The sequence below is a fragment of the Trematosphaeria pertusa genome (assembly GCF_010094035.1).
Source record: "Trematosphaeria pertusa strain CBS 122368 unplaced genomic scaffold BU26scaffold_20, whole genome shotgun sequence".
Lineage (NCBI taxonomy): Eukaryota > Fungi > Ascomycota > Dothideomycetes > Pleosporales > Trematosphaeriaceae > Trematosphaeria > Trematosphaeria pertusa.
Genome location: NW_022987231.1, coordinates 330,016 through 348,177, shown reverse-complemented (window position 1 = coordinate 348,177; position 18,162 = coordinate 330,016). Strand labels below are relative to the sequence as shown.

Here is an 18,162-nt window from a genome sequence, read left to right as displayed (position 1 = left end):
TAAGCATAAATATTTCTTTATGTTAATACTTTTCTTAACATAAATTTTATAGTAAGTTAAGGCTATATTCTAGGCGAAAGTAAGGGCATTGGTAGATAAGTTGTAAGACTTCTATACTGCAGAATCCTGAGAGCGTATCGTGACTGCCGGCTATGGTAACAGCACGTTTTCGAGGTGGCTGACTGCAGGTATACTGGGCATTATTGCAGCATCAGATTCGAACGAGAGTCAGGCTCGAATCATGGGATCGAGCATCCGATTCCAGGATGGTGAGGATGAAGGACGGAGCACACGTAAGAGGTTAGTGAGTAGGAAGCTTAGCGCGTACCCTGGAACATCTTCACTGTTAAGTGGGACGGGAAGAGTCTTACGATGCCAATGGGGACGAGCACAGGAAAGAACCAAGCAGCGTGCCTTCCATGTTATGTGAAGAAGTGGTAGACTTCGAAGGTAGCGGCCATTCTGGAAGGACGGTGGCGACAGCCAGGCGACAAGCGCGTTATTAATGCTACGTATTGGCTCCATTGTGCACACATAAGCCTAACCGTTGAGGATGAAACCGACGCTAATCTCGATATTAACGACCTTCTCTTCGACCGTCTGATGAAGGCTGCCTCCGCACTGGGGCCCGTCTCCGCTCGCTGATCGTCCTAACAGCTACACTAAATCCTACAATCGCGACCGGAAGCTAATTAAGATAGAGATTGCACCAGACAGATCTATATGTCAGTTTTACGCAGGAGGTAGAAGTTTCTAATTTTATAGCCGTGGATTCGAAGATGCCTACAAATGCAAATCCCTAGTAGCTAGCTTGTTGCTAGTTCTTAGGTAAGGCGTTCTTAAGTAAGGCGTTCTTAGTAGGTGTACGTGTAGGGTAGAATATTAGAAAGAAAGCGAAGATAGAGAAAAGTAAGTTAGAGATATAGAGAAGTAGTTAAAATAGCTTACTACTAGAAGAATTTTAGAATATTTATATATACTTTAGTTAGCTATAGCCTTATAGTAGTACTAATTTCTATTATCTAATTAGCTAATTAAAATATAAAAAACTTATTAGTTTTTAGTAGAATAACTAGTAGTAGATAGGTAGATATAAAATAGTATAGTAACTAATAGTATTACACTATTACTCTATAGTAATAGATAAATAAATTACTACTCTTTTAGTATAATTATCTATAGCTAGTTATATCTATAATGATATAACTAAATAAGAGACTAGGCTATTGTTAACTAGTCTATTATAGACTTCAGGGCTTACATAGACTACATTTCCACCCCACCAAAGAATAAGGAAACTAATCCAGGATTCTCGCGGATTCCAACCCTGAGCAAAGCAAAGAATGACCCAGACGTCGCCAATGTGGCGGAACAGCACCGTCGCGAGGAATATCGCACCTACAATGCAGCGATCTTGGTTGCTCCCAAGCCGACCGCAGACCGAGCTGTTCCAAACAAACGCTGTGGCCGCTGCAGTGATGAAGATTTGTAGAGCAGAGATTGTGGCATTGTCGTATCCCAAAGACGGTGCGTAGTCGCTGAATACTCGGATATCGTTCTCCGGGCGGGGAATGTTGAACGGAAGATAGCGAAGGCTTCCAATCAAAGACGAGAGTATCCAGTACGTGATTCCCGCGGTAAATCGTAAGACCGTGAGTTTGCGGAGGACGACAGAAAGATCGAAAGATGGATTGCGAGTTGCCAGGCCAGTGAAGCGATGGACCACTTCGCTCACTTTTGGGATCCATGTCGTTATCTGCTTCCTGCAGAGATACATCCGGAATGCGCGGAAACAGAACTTCAGCCAGCCAGGGAGATCATAGAAGAACGCGACTGCTTTGAGGTACAGTGAAATTGCTTGCGCGGCCAGAAAGTGCACGCACGAGACCATCATTGCTTTCAGAAGCACCAATGGCGATGGTCGAAAGAGAGGCGTTCGACAGATAGCGCAGAGGTCGCCATTGGGAGCATCGATCAAGTCGTTCAGACAGTCCTGGCCGAAGACATGGTTGCACGGGAGAACTCGGACGGCGGGGTGACCATCGTCATACGGTCCCCAACAGAATGCGCATTTGTTGTCATTGAAGATGTCGTTGTCGTTCGCTGGCACCACCCGAGTAGTGAGGAAGGTCGACTTGGAGACTCTGAGTAGCGACGCCATGAGTGAGGGTAGTTGTGGGGATATCGCGTGGTTGGAGTTGCTGTAAAATAATGGATCGAAGGGATGATAGTCTGAAGGGTTAAATATATTGCGAAGCGAGCGTGCGACCAATAACCCCGTAAGGGTGGGAAGGAAGTGCAAGTGAAAGTCAGCAGTGCAAGTGGACGCGGCTTCGTATTGTTCACTGTTTCGGATGGGGAGATGCGTAACCCTAAACCTAAGCACATGTTGTTTGCTGGGCCATTTCACCAGCGCTTCCATCATTCCTACATCGTCTGTGCGACTATGGCGAGTGAGGATGGAGCGACGCCACGTGGTGGTGAATGGATATCGCACGTGCAAAGCGGCTGACGTCATGGTCCCCGACCGATGACTCCACCTCACCATTCGGACACTCAGAACTTCGCAAACGGACTGGAGACCACCACCACCACCACTCCACGACCGCTAGAATGAACGCAAGAGCTTCCGAGAGCTTGGGACTGGTACTGTGCGCGCGCGGAGCGGGCAGTTCGGAGATAGGTGACGGCGAGGAAGCGACACGTCGGGGAGTGCCTTTAACCAAGTCCCAAACCCTAGGAGGCCATGTTACGACAGCGCCATATCGCTTTCAGCATAGCAACGCCAGCAAGCTAGCCTGCTTAGTCTTAACCCAGCGGATGCGAAGACGGCAGATTCAGAGGGCGGCTCTGGCGAAGAAGAAAGTCAGCCCGATGTTTAGAGGGCAATAAGGAAACCAGGAAACCAAATTCTGGCGGTAGCGGCTCCCCCGAGAAGTAGATAAAAGAGAAGCCGCGGAGGTGCACGCAAGGCGTAGATGGGCGTCACGCTGATGGCAACATGAAACGCCTGATAGTGCCCAGGTGGTAGAGGAGAAGGTCGAGGATTCCTCGCAAATTTCTAACAGGATCAGGCAGCTGCAAAGCCGTTTACTGGTGCGCTAACTACACTATAGGCCGCTCCAAATATTCAAACGTAGCACCGAGTCCCTCGAGCACGCCGCTACATCGGAGGCCACCATCAGCAATAATGGACAGCAAGGAAACGGCGGCTAGCTTTCACTGATCTGTAACTGCCGACGAGCTGTCTTCCCTTCGCTTCTGCCCTAGGGAACCACAGGAACTTCCTCCAGCTACTACCTTTGGTGCGTTGGGAAGTGCAAGGCCCGCTGATGTCCCTATGTTCCGCGTCACTATTTAAGAGCCTACTCCCGGACCAAATATTCTACCACCCGCGCAAACACAGTTGACTGCACCTCAACTCGCACGACCGCGCTCTCGCAACACGCTCAAACAACCGCGCAGTAAGCTTAAGCCGGTTCGCCCCAACCATATCGTACTAACAATCATGTAGGCCTCATTGCCAACAGGGCAAGATGTCGAGTACCGACTACACCATGTCTGACTCCTCCAGGCGCTCCATTTCCACGTCGCCCACGCCTCCACCACAATCGCTGACCGAGCTCCAACTCCTCTCGGCCTTCTTCTACGACAAGTCGCAGAAAGACGTCCTCAAACACTGCCTGGGTCTCGAGCCGATCCCCGACGCACCAGCCCTGGCCAACTCCGCGATCGTGGTCTGCTTCGACACAGAAGGCTGGACGGCCGATCCCTCCAAGATCACCGAGGTGGGCTTGAGCGTGTTCGACTCCCGCGACCTGCGCCCGCTGGATCCAGGACCCCACGGCGAGAACTACCTCAAGCAGATCTGGTTCTACCATATCCGCATCCAACCAAATGCGCACCTCCTCAACATCCGCTTCTGCGTTGGCCACCCGGAGACGAACCGCTTTGGGCAGACGCGCTTCTTGACGCCGGAGGAGGCTCAGGGCTGTCTGAAGGAATGTTTCGGCTGGCACGTCGACCCCAAGAAGCCGGAGCTGGGCTATTGCCCGGTGGTCGTCGTGGGCCACGCGCTGGGTAACGACTTGCGGAAGCTGTACATGACGCTGGGCTTCGATCCGTACGCGCTCGGCAACATCGTCAAGGTAATCGACACGCAGCAGCTAGCTCGCCAATGCGGCAAGTGGTCCCACGCATTTGACCAAATCGGCCTGGAGCGACTGGTCGGCCGCTGCGGCTTCGCCTACCGTGATGCACACACCGCCAGCAACGACGCAGCCATGACCATCATCAGCGCTATCCAGATGGTGCTCCCCAAGAACGTCGGCGTTGATTCTGGCAAGTCTGTGCAAAACGTGGTGGACATAGTCGAGAAGGCTAGCAAGGCGCACTCCTGGAGCTGGGGCTCTGCCAAGTACTGTCTGCGATGCGGTAGTCGCGGCCACACCCAGAAGAACTTCAAGGGCAAGCCGTGTTATGTCGCAGTGAAGTGCCACCACTGCGTGAACGCTGGACGAATAGCGGCATCGAATAGCCACCGGACTGAGTGCTGCATCTCCTACACGCTTGATCAGGCGGTGCTCAACCGCGTCCCTAAGATCAAGGTCGTTCCAGCTGGGGCCGACTCGCTGCAAGAGGGTGCAGGCGAGAGCGAGGAAGAGGACGAGAATACCGACTGGGGCGACTACTAGCTACGCACAAAGATCGTTTAACAGTGGTTGGTTTTCTGCCAAGGTTGATAGTTCTTCAACGTAGTGGTCGAAGGTCGGGTGTGATACTGGCCGGTTCATGTGGGTGGACACCGCCGAGGGCTGAATGTTCAAGAGATTTCGGACTTCACTGCCAGATGATTCTTTCCATGGTTGGACGAGCGATTTCTTTCTCTTCGGAGCATGTGAATGGTGTTCTTCAGCCCTGAAATGACACGAGAGATCTATTCTTTAGAATCTACACATCCGTCAATTGAAGTTGATAACCTGTTCGTATACCCACATCTGCGGTTCTGGGGTAAATAACCTTGTCGGAGCCCACGATATGTAGTTGTCGTCGCTCTAATGCATTTGGTGGTGAATAAGATAGCCATAGCCGGCCGGCGAGTGTTCGCGAAGGCAGGAAGGCACTATGACGTCATATTGCAAACAATGCCAAGCCCGCTTTGCCTCAACATTCTTGAGGTCTGATTCCTGGACTTTACACCTCGAGCCCGACGTCCCACCAAGGCCAGATAACGGCGATATTTGATATTGACGCCATGTTCGCGCTTGTTCCCCAGCCGTTGCTTCGAAGGACCCCTCCAAGGGCGCTGCCGGCTTGGGGATCACCGCGCCGCGACCCTCGTCCAGCGAAGCTACCACAAAACTCCCTTCTAGCGAAGCCCTGCGATTGCTACCCTGCCCGTGGCGGCGGAAGGATCAGGCAAGAATGCGCTGGAATCCTCCGGCGTGGCGCGGGACGACCGGACGACCAGCTAGGATAGCGCACCTCCACGGATTCCATACCTTTCCGTATCCTTCATGAGCCAACATCGAACAGCTCGCCTGATTCGACGTTAGCTACGGCTCGTGACGCAGTAGGCGACCTCGTGAATCTGGCCGGAATGTCTCTGGGCATATCTAGGAACTCGTCATCGGCAAACAAGTCCTCTACGAACTCGGACGCGCTTGGGCTCGAGAACAGGAACTTAAGGGTCGCCATCGATTCCTGCTTGTAGATTTCGACAAGATGCGCGATAAGTTTTCTCGTTCCGCGGCACCTTTCGGGCGGCCGAGCGAAATCCCGTAAACCGTCTAGTACGAGAATCACTACAACGTCCGGACCCAGACCGTGGACGAGGGCTTGAAACATGGAACATATGGAGCCGATGTCCCCTGGCTTCGTACGGTCTGAAACCTGGCGTAGAACAGCGGGGTCCAGGTATGCGCGGGCACGGTTTACGAGCTGCATCAGAAGACTCATGGCCACTTCATCGGGGCTACCATTACTGTCCGTCTCCCAGTCTCGATGCTGGCTGCAAAAGAATGCCAATGGTATAACGGTCACCCCGGCTTCGTCTTCCGGATTGTGCGCTTGGTAGCGTTGCAGTAAGCTCTGGACTATTTTCGCGGCGAACAGCGAAACTTCTGAGTCCGGTCGTGGATGTGTGCGCCCATTTAGAAGCAACAGTGAAGGCTCGTCGACTGTTAGCCATGCGCGTAGTCGCGGATTTGACTGCAGAGCAGCGATACGGCCCGCATCGTAGCCTGCGCGACGCGGCCGGTGCAGCCGCTTCGTCAGCGCAGCGCTGTCGTTCCACACGAGATCCGGCTGGTAGAGGAATCGCTCGAGTAGTTGCTCGATGTTCACATCGGGCGCCATCTTCAGAAGCCGGGGATGCCCACCGGTCACGGCTCTTTGCTCAATTGCCTCCATGATTATATTGTTCAACAGCGGGTGCAAGTTTTCCAGTACCTCGACACGAGCGAATCTTTCTTCCATGTTCTTTTGGCCTTTTATGAGCGTTTGGAGCTGGGTATGGATGCTCGCCTGCGCGTACGTCGTCCAGTACTGCAGCTGCACTGTCTCGCGCCCGGTCTCTCGTGAGAGCTTCGTGAGCCGCGCCTCAAAACTCTGGGCGGCCATCTTAAGCTCGGCCTGAATATCTCGGAGTCGATCGGTAAAGCCCAGGGGATCCACGAGAAGCTTGACGCCCGTCACTAAAATGAGAAGACTTGTAAGCAAGGCATCGTGCCGTTAAGATTGGCATGTGTACTCACTCCAGGTGTTCTTTAGGAACCATAAGAGGATGTGGTTCAAGAGGTGGAATGATGCGACGTACAAAGCGGCGGCTCGTTGGTGTAGCTGTTCGTCTTGGTCATACATCTGAATATTTGCCGCGAGGTCTTTCAATTGCGTGGGCAGGTCCTCCAGTGTTCGGTACACTTCCTGGCGGTATATACCGGTCGTCCGTAACCCGGTAAAGACCACTTTAAGGCTCCCGCAGAGCACAGAGGTAAAGCCGAAAGAGTCGTTTGGAATCAAGCTTGCGGCGCTCTGACCCGCGCCAGCATTGCGACAAAGGCCTCTAAACGCTCGCTTGAGCTTTCCCAAGGAGCCTGACATGTCCTTGTCTTTAGCAGCCAGTTCTTCAAGGCCACTGCAGGCATTCTGAACACTTTCCTGGACTTCCATCCAGTCATGGCTGGTGTCCACGTTCAGCATCGGCTGCTTCATCTTCTTTCGGTATTTATTCGCAGTCGCCAGCAGTTCGTCACGTGCGAGGAAAGCAACCCGATATATCTCGTCGTACGGTCTAGCAGGAGTCAGCCCTAGAAGTTTGTGTCCAAGCGTAAGAAGTCTCCAACATCGTGCAGTCGGTCCCATCCGCCTCCAGCACCCATCGTTTCTTTTTGCCGTCGAAGACTATCCCCGAGCCTGGTCTGGCTAACAAGGCTGGATGACGTGCTCCGTCCAGCGATGTTACCATATACTCCGCAACTTCGTAGTCCGACATTTTGGTCGTCCGACCTCGAGGGACCGGGGTGGAAGTGCAGGATGATCTGGCGTTGGGCCTGTTAAGAGGATGGAGGCAGCCGTATTCTGGGGAGGCTGAGCAGGAGCTGGGACCGAAGTTGGCAATGCCTCACTCGCGGGGTATCGCGCGTTTAGACGGCAGCCAATTGACCAGGGGTTGTCGCATAATTCTTACACTATTGGTCAACATTCCGTTCCCAAACACTTGGCTGCATCTAAGGTGGTGAGCCGTCCTCCTTCAGGATGGGGGCGGAAACAGTGGGATTGACTGGCTCAGCCGGATCGATAAAAGGCTGGCTACGAACGAGCGCACCTTCAGTTCTGTCCTTTCCAACCTTGCGCATCCATCCACGGCAACCACTGTTGCCCAAATCGACCCACGATAGCCCGGTACCGGGTGCACGGAAGGAACAATGACCGGGGAGAGCGAAGGGCGCTCCGATGTGCCGCCAGTCGATACACCGGTCGGCTCAGAGGTCAAACAGCCTTCAGAAAAGAATGACGCGGATTCCGCTGCACTCTCCGACGACGGTAACTCTACTGGAGGAACGGAGAACGGGGATGGAGGTAGCGACTCAAGTGAGTTGCTCTCCCCGCGCCTCCCGCCTCCACCCCCTCCGCCCCCTCCGCCGAAACAAGATGGCCCGCCAAGACGTCGCGGAGAGACATACGCGAAATATCTGTAAGCGTCCGGTTTCGATTTTGGGGTACCGTTTGGACATGAAATGCCCAACACCAGCAGACCTTTCCGAGAGCTGTGGACTAACTAGGAGTCATCCAGGAAACGGACATGGTTGTGCGAGGTCGAGAAGGCTTCAATGCAGGAATGGAGGAAAAAGAGCTGGCATAACGTCAGATGGCCTATGCCCATTATCCAGGCCTTCTACCTTCAAAAGCCGGGGACTCAAGCAACTGCTCCGAGCGATGAGACCTCAAACCCAGATGCAGAGAAGGAAGAGGCGCCGACGCCGGATGACTCCGGTGACCTCAAGAATCTGCAGAGAATTCAAATCAATTCAGATTATCTCCATCATGAGCTACTCTCGATAGCTTCTGTCTCGACATTGTGGGATCCACTCATGTGAGTATCTATGGAAGCATGCTTCGATGAGTTTACTGACATAAGGACCATATTTAAGCGTCCCACCACCTTACAAGGTATGACATGACAGCAAACTGGCGACTATATAATGGCTCGGCTAACATTTCTGATAGCTTTTTTTGCGATTTCTTCCCGAGATCGAAACACGGTTAGCCAAGCTTAAGGGCGAGCTGAAGGAACCGACGGTACAAATAGACGCTGGCGATCCGGAAGACCCTACCGAAGAGGATGCAAGTACCGCGGGTAAAGTGACGGAAGATAGCGCTTCAGTACCTGGGAGTAGCGATCAAACCCCAGATGAGGCCAAAACGAAACTCAAGAGGGCCGATACCGAGCTCGATGCGGATCGAAGAGATCTTCTGATGGCCCGATACAACCACCTGGAGTGCCTCTATCAGTTCATTCAGGATGAACTTCGCGAAGAGATCGAGGTTAGGCGCCGAATTGCGGATGGAACTCTGAGGAGCATCCGATTCGAGGATCTTTGGCATCTAGTCGAGCCAGGAGACATCATCTTCTCGAAAGACCACGGGCGCGATCAGCTCTACAAAGTGTACTTCGTTACTGGTGGCCAGGCTCTTAAGCGGACCCGAAACAGAGAAGAGATCACAGAGATCAACAGCATTAGGGACAAATTACGATACTGGATTCCCCCGGAGCAGCGAGAGGAAGATGATGAAGAGACTGTGGAGAAGATGCTCCGGGAAGAGGGCTCCGGCATTGGCACCTGGTCGCCATTCAAGGTCGACTGCTACATGATGGCTTTCGATGGCGAATACTGCGGGCCAATCGATGTGTGCAAGAAGATTCGCCCCTACGTTGGTGAGAGGGAAATCACGAGTCTTCCCATGTACCCACTGCGCTTTCACCCTAAGCACGATGCCCTCGTGCGGGAGATGGAAACCCGCGGCAGAAAGTTCTTGTTCGCCGGGGGGCACAAGAGCTACGACGGGAGGACTCTCGCTATGAAACGGGATGAGAGCCGTGTCGAGATCCAGAGCGACGTCTACGTGGACTTCGACGCTTATTATCAAGATTTTCCGGTCAAGAAGCCCAGCCTTGGGAAGCTGCTTAGAAGTAAGCAGAACTACGCGGAAGTAGAAGAGTTTTGTGCACCGGGTATATCGGTGTATCGCTCGCTGAGTGGCCACGAAGTGGACTCAAAGCTATCAGACGACTTCCTCACTGTGAACCGCATACATCTGGAGCGCTTCAAGCCGGAAGAAGATGAGATCTCTCCAGATCATCTCTGTTTGATGCCCCATTATGTCATTGGCTATGCCTTCCAATTACGCAAGTGGTGTACGTATATCCCCCTCCTTCGCCTTGCTGGTTTGCTCGCGGCTTTTCTAACCACTTTGACCCCGCAGACCATCTAGATTTGGCCTTAGTCCAGGAAATAGACCGAGAGTCGGCGAATGCAAGAGCAGCAGGCTTTGACGACCTAGTCATCCCAAAACGCTACCGCGATCTCCTCGTTGCGCTCGTTGATAACCATGCATCCGGACTGCAGCGCGAAAAGGAGAAAACAAAGCATGGCGCCGGGCTCCCCGTCCCAACTCAGATCGACATCGTCCGCGGCAAGGGCCAAGGTCTCATCATTCTCTTGCATGGACCTCCTGGCTCTGGCAAGACGAGCACTGCGGAAACGATAGCGGCCTATACGCGGCGTCCTCTATATTCCATCACTTGCGGAGATATCGGGACGACTCCAGAGATCGTGGAGACCCGTTTGCTTGAGCACACTCGGCGCGCCGATAAATGGGGGTGTGTTCTACTTTTGGATGAGGCGGACGTCTTTGTGAGTTCGCTGCAGTGCGCTAGGGGGTGGGCAATGCTAATCTTTCCATGTAGCTCGTCCAACGGGACTGGCAGAATTTGCAGCGCAACGCTCTAGTGTCTGGTAAGTGCCTCATTCTCTATTAACGAACTTTCGCTTACCAGCGCAGTATTTCTTCGTCAGCTGGAATATTACGCCGGCATTCTCTTCCTCACCACAAACCGCCCCGGCGTGCTCGACGAAGCCTTCAAATCGCGCATCCACATCTCCCTGCGCTATCCGAGCATCGACCTCGAGTCCACGAAGACCATGTGGAAGAACATCATGAAGCGGCTTGAAGACGACAACAAAACGGCCCAGATCAAAGTAATCTTCGACAAAGACGCGCTCCTCGAATTCGCCCAGCGCCACTTCGAAAAGTGCGACCAGGAGGGCGTGACGTGGAACGGGCGGCAGATCCGCAACGCGTTCCAGACGGCGCTCGCGCTCGGCCACTACGAGCGGCTGGCCAAGATGCGCGAGGCGGACATGACGCCCGAGGAGGCGCTGGCCAGCGGGAAGAAGAAGTGGACCAGTGTCAAGCTGACGAAGGCGAATTTCCAGAAGATTGCGAAGACGGCGACCGAGTTTGAGCAGTATATCGAGAGCTTGAGGGGCAACGATAGCGTCAATGCGAGGGAGTCGGAACTCAGGTATGATGATTATGATTCGCAAAGGCTGAGGGCCAGGAAGCAGTATCCTGCTAGTTCGGGGTCGCGGGATGCGGGGCATCAGGGCCATCATGGGCGGAGAGGGCAGGTGGGGAAGCAGAAGAGGCCTGTTCATGGGGGCAAGGATACGGATGAGGAAGAAGAAGAAGAAGAGGATGATGAGAGCGAGGATCTTTCGCCAGATGAGAACGACTGAGTTTCAGAGATAGGATGGGGAGTGGAAAACAGGAGGAAACGGTTCTGATCCGGGCTGGAGGAATCTTCACTGCAATAATGGAGAAATAATACTAGACCTCTTATGCGTCTCGATCTCACACTCCTTCGTGTCTTATTTATCCACTCCACCCCGACTAACCCCTGCCTCTATCTACACACCTCCGCTCACTTGCCCCCATAACCCCTTCCATCCACGGATACACAATCCCGTTCGCCTCGGGATACCCCATGTGCAGCCTCCCCTGCACAAACCGCATCTCCTTCGGGCTCCCATACTCAGCTACCAGCATACTATCCTCGATAGGCATACACCCATCCAGCACGCCATTAACCAACAGCAACCGACAGCTCGGCCTGCCCTCCGCAACGACCGCGACGCCCTCGCCCTTGCCCGAAATCAAGCTAAACTCGTCCTGGCACTTCGCCTTCATCTCCTCGAAGTCCGCATAGCCGTACTTCTGGCAGTACGCTTCCTCGAGGCCGAACGGGTACTCGTGCTTTGCGATCTGGCTGAGCCACTCGCGCCCGATGTAGTGGTGCGTTCCTGCGCCGTGGCCGACGCTGGCGAGCAGCTTCTCGCGGTGCGTGTGCGCGAGGCGGATGGCGTAGTAGCCGCCTGCGCTGAGGCCCCATGCAATGACCCGCTTCTCGTCGAGGTGCGGCTGCTGCTCGATCCAGTCCAGGATACTGCTGAACAGGCGATCGGGGGAGAGCGGATCGCGCTTGTTGGCCGGGCAGTCGACGGTTGTGCCGGGGATGTCGCAGATGAGGGTTGCCCAGCCGCGGGCGAGATGCTCGTCTGTGCGCTCGGTGTTGTCGGGGCGGTGGCCGTCGAGGCCGGTGATGAGGAGGATGGTGGGGAAGGGGCCGGGACCGGGGGGTTTGCGCAGGTAGACGGGGATTTGGGGACCGTCGTTGTTGGCGGCATGAGCGTGCGGGATGATGTGTTCCTCGATCGGGACGTCCCAGAGCTTTGTCCCGCGGAGGTAGGTTTCTTTCTGCATTTCGAAGACTTGCTTTTTGAGCTCTGTGCCGATGTAAGGAAAGCGCGCTAGTCTGAACACCGCATTCGCGCGGAGATACAGCTTCTTCGCTGCTTCCTTGTCCTTGGTTTCTGTCTCTTGGGCTTCTTTGGCGAGGTTTTGCGCGACGGGGAGGAAGGCGTTGGTGTAGTCGTCCGAGTAGGGATCGTTGATGTTTTGGGAGATCAGGTGCTCAAAGACGGGTTCGAAGTCTTCGAACTTTCCGTCGTGGAAGGGGTAAACACCGCGACGGCAGGGGAACATCCATCGCATTTCCCACAGGTTCTTGATGGAGCCTGCATGGCCGTAGTCTTTGGTGAAGAGATCGCCGAGGATCCAGGTTCCGTTGGGCATGATAGGTGACGGTGACTGTTGCAGACGTGGCCGGCGTAAGATGATGAACAGTGATATATAGGACGCTTGGATGGTAATTATTGAGCGCTTGAATGGTCGTGCTTCGTTGGAGCATATTACCGCTTTCGGTACAGCGGGGCCGAGCCCGTAGTCATTCCGTCTCACGCCAACGGCCCGGCCGGGACCCCGCAAATCGAGCCTCGTAAGGCTGGGGTATGCCAACCATGGCAAACTAACCTATGCTATTGCGAAAGGCTAGAAGAGGCGAAGGCGGCGAAAAGGGTTCGGGGTTGCCAGAACGTATTATTCTATCGTCGCGCCGCTTCAGATGCGTCAAGGAAGATCCTCCTCTTCAGCCCCTCTCCTTTCCGTATATCTTCTCACCACATCGCCCAGCTTCCTTCTCCCATCGCTTCTCTCAAAAACTTGAGCATGATCACAGGTCGGCCACCAGAGAGTTTCCAACCCCGTCCCTCTCCACTCGCCCTCCTTCCAGTCCGTATTCTCACTCTTCAGATCCAAGCCCGCGAGGTACTTCCCCACAGTTTCCGTATCAACAATCAAGTCTCTCCCACCCAGCGAAACAGTGACGTCGCGACCTCTTATGTCGTCCTTCCAGAGGATGTTCTGCGCCCAGAAGAAGTGGCGTGCGAGGGTGTGTGCGACCATCATGTCGGTAGAGGCGAAGTAGTAGAGCTGGTGTTCGTTTGCGCCACGGGGCGGGCGGGCTGTGAAGTTGTATGCCACGTCTGGGAGGTGCAGGAGGAAGGTTACGGGATCAACGAGTAGCATGGGCCCGATTTTCGCGGCTGTGGTGGGGTTCTGCAGGAGGTGCGTAGTTATGACAGAGCCGTATGAGTGGCTCGCTAGTACCACTCTATCGAAGCCATGGCGTTCGAGAATCATATTGATTTGGCGGCATATTTCTTCTCGATCGAGGATGGGTCGGGTGATGCGGAAGCTGATGGGCATCAGCTCCAGAGCGAGAATGCCGATTTCGCCGTCTTCTGGACCGATCGGGTCGTGCTTGTTTATCTCGGTGAGAAATTGGGCGTACGAGTACAGGCCCACGCTGATGCCATGTATGAAGAGGATTGGTAGACGGGTTTTCGATGTGTGCGGACGGTACCAGTAGCCGATGTCGGGAGCGGGAGACACGCGACGTGTGAATAATGAAGCTAGACGAGGCGGAAAGATGACTAGACTCGAGCGGAGACGCGTCCGATAGAGGAGAAAGCCGTTATAGCGTAGGTAGGCTGCCGTGAGGGTGTCCACAATGAACACCATCTACAAATCGTTAGCACGCGCCCACTGCAGGAGGGAGCAGACATACCAGATACCACACCACCGGCCGATGGAGCATCTTCACCTTATCCACCGTCAATCTCAGACTCTTCGCGCTGCCTCTCCCCGGCTCAAGCGTCCTCCCCAACAACGTCTGCACCCCATCCACATACTCGCTCAACTCCTCCTCTTCCTCACTTCTCGTCTGCTCGTCAACCGGTGCCTTCCCCTGCCCGGCCTTCGCCTCGTCCCCCTTGTCCAGCAAGGCCCACCGGAAAAACTCCCTCACATTCTCCCTCCGCACCTCCCAGCTCTTCGCCCCGAGCATCCACCTACTCAGGTAATATTCTGGATTCGGAATCAAGTCCCAGCATTTCCAAAATAGCGCTTTGCGCTCGTCGCGGTCGATAGGCTGGGGATGGGAGGCCGAGGCCTGCAGCGACCGCTTGCGGGGCAGGAAGACGAGCAGCCAGAAGGCGGTTTCGAGGATGCACCAGGCGAGCAGGAACTTGGTAAAGGGCGAGGAGGGCGGGTCGGCGATGGAGAGCGAGCAGTAGAAGATGCTGAGGGGCGTGACGGCGCGCAGGAGGAAGATGCAGACGCGGATGAAGATATATTCGGGGATGCTGGTTCCGATCATGACGATGTGGGGGGAGTCAAGCTCCGTGCGAGAGAGCTTTGGATGTGTGGGATATAGAAGCAGTTCAGCCGATCTCCATGGTGGGAGATAGGCGGTAGAGGATAGGCAGCGGAGGGCGGAGCATGGCTGACGAGCGGCGTGGCGGCGAGCGATGATGCAGTTGGGGCGGTTTCATCCTGCGGACCTCTAGTGCGGCGCTTAGTCAGCCGCGTCAAACACGCCTCCCGCACCCGCACCCGCACCCGCACCGCTGCAGGGGCATACTCAACACCAAGATCGATCTGGATGCATCACCAAGCATCGTCAAGAATCCAGCCCAACCGCGTCAGTCCGAGTCAGCGAGCTATTATTGGGCGTGCCCGGGCACATTGGGCGGGCATCTCTGTCGACTGAACCGCGGAATTCGGCACGCCTCGTGACAGGGTGTACTGTACGTCACTGTTACTAGCTGGCTTTTTCTATTGCTTATTTACACTACAATCATTGCTTGGATATTATAAAGTGTGGCTGTCGTGCCTTCGTGGGACCTATTACAAGTTTCCGCTTCTCCTCTCGTTCGACCTTCTCCTTGCGTGTGTCGCCATTGTTGCTTTGCCTCTACATCTACCTATGCCATCTGGCATTCATCTCTCTCCACCCTTCTCCCTAGTGGCCATCCATCCTGTGGCCCGCATCCTTCTCGTTGATGCCCACTTTGCCCGTCTCCAAGTCCTGCTGCGCGCGCTGCTTCTTGCCCGGCCCAAACCACCCCGTCTTGAGCCACTTGGCCTTGTTGCCCTGCCGGGACTGTTTCCTCTTGACGCGCGGGTAGTTGATGGGCGACTCCGGACCCTCGAAGATGGCGATATCGTACACCAAGCAGCCCCATAGCCCACCGAAGATGGATGCCGCCCACGCCTCAGCCCACCAGCCCTGGACCCACATCGTGGATCCGTACCCAACTACGTTGGGAACGAAGCGCGTGGCCAAGTCCTTCGCTGGGTTCGTTTGAGGGCCTGTGTTGTAGCCCAGGCAGGATGCCATAGAGAAGCCCACGAGGCCGATGATGAAGGCGTGCATGCCCGCGCCAGGGGGAGAATTCGAGTCGTCGCCCATGGCCAGGACGGTTCCGCTCATGATGGCTGCAGACGTGAAGTCGGTCCAGAAGGCGGTCTGGGGCGTTGCGAATGGCGCCGGCAGGGTGAAGAATGCGGTGCCGCTGCCCTTGCTCGTTGACGTCTTCTGGGGGTCGAAGTTCATGATCGCATCGTGGTATATCCCGTAGGCGATCCAGACGCCGCAGATAGCGCCCAGGATCTGCGCGCAGATGTATATGAGACACTTTCTCGCCGGGAAGCCGCGAAAGACGGAAAGATTGATGGAAACCATGGGGTTGCCTGGACCGTGTGAGCTTTATCTCTGGGCAAACAGGAACGCTAACGACTTACAGTGAGCGCCGGAGATACCGCCCGCGATGTAAATCGCCATCATCGTGCCCATGCCCCACATGGCGGCGGAAAGGCCGAAGGTGCCCGCTTCGCCACCAGATGTCTTCATCTGGAGGTTGGCGCAGACGCCCATCAGGACCATCACCATAGTGCCCAGCCACCTGCTTCAATCAGTCCACATTCCCGAATTAGACCAGCTGTCACTTACTCCGCCAACGGCTCCCTGATCTTGCGTCGGATGCTAAACCAGTAATTCGGCTCTGTCTTGTCATCCTCCTCATCCTCTGGGGCTTCCGTTAATGTCTGGTCACTGTTATGACGGTCGGCGTTGGCATAGCCATTCGTCCTGTCGGCGAGCTGCTCAACCCAGTTGGCGTTTCCGCCCTCGTCCTCGTTCTCCGGATTGCGACCATGGCCGGCTGGCCCTCCAGCCGTTTCTCCCAGAGCGCGACCACGGACTGGCGAACCATGATGACCTGAAGGGCCGCCGCCGACCTAGAATGGACCGTTTAGCATTTACCCCAAATGCTGGTGCTGGTGCTGTGGTAAATTACCTGTCCCTCGGGCTTCCCACTTTCGCTCCCAGGCTCGGTCCGCTCGCGTTCATTGACCCGCTGGGTCTTGCGCTGGTTCTTGTTCTTCCTCCAACGGCCCCCCCTCTTCTGTCTAGGAAAAGGCTTAGCCAGCCCAATGGTTGGCGAGGGCCGTCGACCGTAGTCGCCGAAGCCCTCGTCAGAGTCATAGCTGTCATAGTCGTCGTGGCCGCCTGGCTTGTCCTGCTGCGGACCAGCCAAGGAGTAGTCAGGCTTGGGACGTCGGCCACTGGCGCTATTGCCGCCCTGCATTCCTCGCCTCTCGCTTCCCATTTTCGAGCGGAGGGAACTGAAGCGATTCATCAGGCTGTTCTTCGTCGACGCGTTACGGTTGACGCCGTCTGGGTTCCTTTGCGTGCCTTTACTCGGGTTCAGCGAGTAGTTGCGGAAAAGGGAACGCTCGTAGCGGGCATAGGTCTCGTCGGGGTTGGTGGGGCCCAGAGTTTTTGATGGGCGCACCTCGTCGTACTCGATGGCGGACGTGAGAGGCTCGGTGGACATGTCGACGTCGGCGATCGGGATGATAAAGAGGAAAAAGGACTCACAGATTTCAAGAGAGATGGGGAGAAGCTGTCTGCTTGGTGCGGATCATAGGCAGGGTCGGGTACATGTCGGGTAGCTTTATGGAAGGGAGCACCATTAGAGCCCATATCGAATGCCCTGCGGCAATGATATCATCCAGCAAGGACTTCCGCCTGGTCCCAACACTCGAAGCAGTAACTGGAATACGGCCAACTCGTCGAATTGGGCAGCTTCCTTGCCTCTCAGCGACTCCAGTCTCCCCGGACGAATTCCCAGAACCCGCTCGCGATATCCCATCAATTAAGCCCTCGTCCAAAAACAGCAACACCGCCTTGCCGCCAGCCATGGCCCAGAATCCCATTTTCTCATCGACATCCGATGCGATGCAGCTTGTTGGATTGCCATCTGCACGAACATGGGATTTCATTCGCAGCCAGGGGCGGCTGCCGACCATGCCTGAGGCAAACAACCGGGATCACGCCAAGTTTTCGCCTCGAGGTCGCAATCCTCGCTAGGCTTCGCTTGCGGTTGTGGCAACGCGCGCTGCTGATCTCCCGGGGTGTCGACGCTTGTTCCTAGTGCGCCGTTGACGTGGTCTTTCAGAATTTGGATGGGAGCGCGGCCGTGGAGCGCGACGATGCCTTGCTTGGAGATTGGGTTGATTGACGGGGCTGACCGATCGGGAAATCGGTATCGAAGATAACGATAAAAGGGGGTAACAAGTCTATTCGAGCCTGCATGAGCGCTAGTATTTTATCCTGGGGCGAGGTGAGGTTGCCGATTGCTGATCGGGTGTTGGAGATAGCGCTGCTGTTGGTGTCGAAGCCGAAGGGTTGTGGGCCATGACGTCTCGCTGCAGGTCGCATCTCCATGTCTTTCTGGAAACTCACTTGATCTTGCACTAATCATACGCTCATGCTGCTGTATTGTTTGCATAGAAGCGGAGCGTTGGGGCCACGACGGGCCGGGCTCGATGTTGAATCCGCTCGCCAAAGGAAAC

General features: G+C 55.1%; 8 protein-coding genes across 8 annotated transcripts; 3 read left to right on the top strand and 5 right to left on the bottom strand.

The window, feature by feature from the left end:
- Nucleotides 1-1,155: 1,155 nt before the first annotated feature.
- BU26DRAFT_510738 (uncharacterized protein) lies at nucleotides 1,156-2,518 on the bottom strand (the record flags this gene model as incomplete). Its single annotated transcript, XM_033827256.1, has 2 exons — nucleotides 1,156-1,176; nucleotides 1,262-2,518. The coding sequence occupies 2 exons, from the start codon at nucleotides 2,516-2,518 to the stop codon at nucleotides 1,156-1,158; spliced, it is 1,278 nt and encodes a 425-aa protein (XP_033677335.1).
- A 43-nt stretch (nucleotides 2,519-2,561) lies between these two features.
- BU26DRAFT_524477 (uncharacterized protein) lies at nucleotides 2,562-3,321 on the top strand. The gene has a single exon (XM_033830295.1). It carries the CDS (start codon nucleotides 2,614-2,616, stop codon nucleotides 2,890-2,892), a length of 279 nt encoding a protein of 92 aa, XP_033677334.1. The 5' UTR covers nucleotides 2,562-2,613; the 3' UTR covers nucleotides 2,893-3,321.
- Nucleotides 3,322-3,551: 230 nt separating this feature from the next.
- BU26DRAFT_524476 (uncharacterized protein) lies at nucleotides 3,552-4,771 on the top strand. Its single transcript, XM_033830294.1, has one exon. It carries the CDS (start codon nucleotides 3,558-3,560, stop codon nucleotides 4,692-4,694), a length of 1,137 nt encoding a protein of 378 aa, XP_033677333.1. The 5' UTR covers nucleotides 3,552-3,557; the 3' UTR covers nucleotides 4,695-4,771.
- Nucleotides 4,772-5,201: 430 nt separating this feature from the next.
- Nucleotides 5,202-7,465, bottom strand: BU26DRAFT_524474 (uncharacterized protein). The gene is given in 3 exon segments (XM_033830293.1): nucleotides 5,202-6,716; nucleotides 6,755-6,756; nucleotides 6,767-7,465. The coding sequence occupies 3 exon segments, from the start codon at nucleotides 7,210-7,212 to the stop codon at nucleotides 5,515-5,517; spliced, it is 1,650 nt and encodes a 549-aa protein (XP_033677332.1). The 5' UTR covers nucleotides 7,213-7,465; the 3' UTR covers nucleotides 5,202-5,514.
- Nucleotides 7,466-7,552: 87 nt separating this feature from the next.
- BU26DRAFT_158745 (uncharacterized protein) lies at nucleotides 7,553-11,377 on the top strand. Its single transcript, XM_033820100.1, has 7 exons — nucleotides 7,553-8,194; nucleotides 8,294-8,593; nucleotides 8,652-8,670; nucleotides 8,728-9,916; nucleotides 9,985-10,415; nucleotides 10,469-10,517; nucleotides 10,564-11,377. Exons 1-7 carry the CDS (start codon nucleotides 7,926-7,928, stop codon nucleotides 11,298-11,300), a joined length of 2,994 nt encoding a protein of 997 aa, XP_033677331.1. The 5' UTR covers nucleotides 7,553-7,925; the 3' UTR covers nucleotides 11,301-11,377.
- On the bottom strand, nucleotides 11,338-12,886 carry BU26DRAFT_158800 (alpha/beta-hydrolase). Its single transcript, XM_033820101.1, has one exon. It carries the CDS (start codon nucleotides 12,694-12,696, stop codon nucleotides 11,455-11,457), a length of 1,242 nt encoding a protein of 413 aa, XP_033677330.1. The 5' UTR covers nucleotides 12,697-12,886; the 3' UTR covers nucleotides 11,338-11,454.
- Nucleotides 12,887-13,029: 143 nt separating this feature from the next.
- BU26DRAFT_438953 (uncharacterized protein) lies at nucleotides 13,030-14,620 on the bottom strand (the record flags this gene model as incomplete). Its single annotated transcript, XM_033824321.1, has 2 exons — nucleotides 13,030-13,983; nucleotides 14,030-14,620. The coding sequence occupies 2 exons, from the start codon at nucleotides 14,618-14,620 to the stop codon at nucleotides 13,030-13,032; spliced, it is 1,545 nt and encodes a 514-aa protein (XP_033677329.1).
- Nucleotides 14,621-15,265: 645 nt separating this feature from the next.
- Nucleotides 15,266-16,377, bottom strand: BU26DRAFT_438921 (aquaporin-like protein; the record flags this gene model as incomplete). The annotated part of the gene is made up of 3 exons (XM_033824317.1): nucleotides 15,266-15,996; nucleotides 16,048-16,208; nucleotides 16,256-16,377. Coding segments are annotated over 3 exons (1,014 nt in total), but the record flags the coding sequence as incomplete, so codon positions are not given.
- Between the last annotated feature and the right edge of the window lie 1,785 nt (nucleotides 16,378-18,162).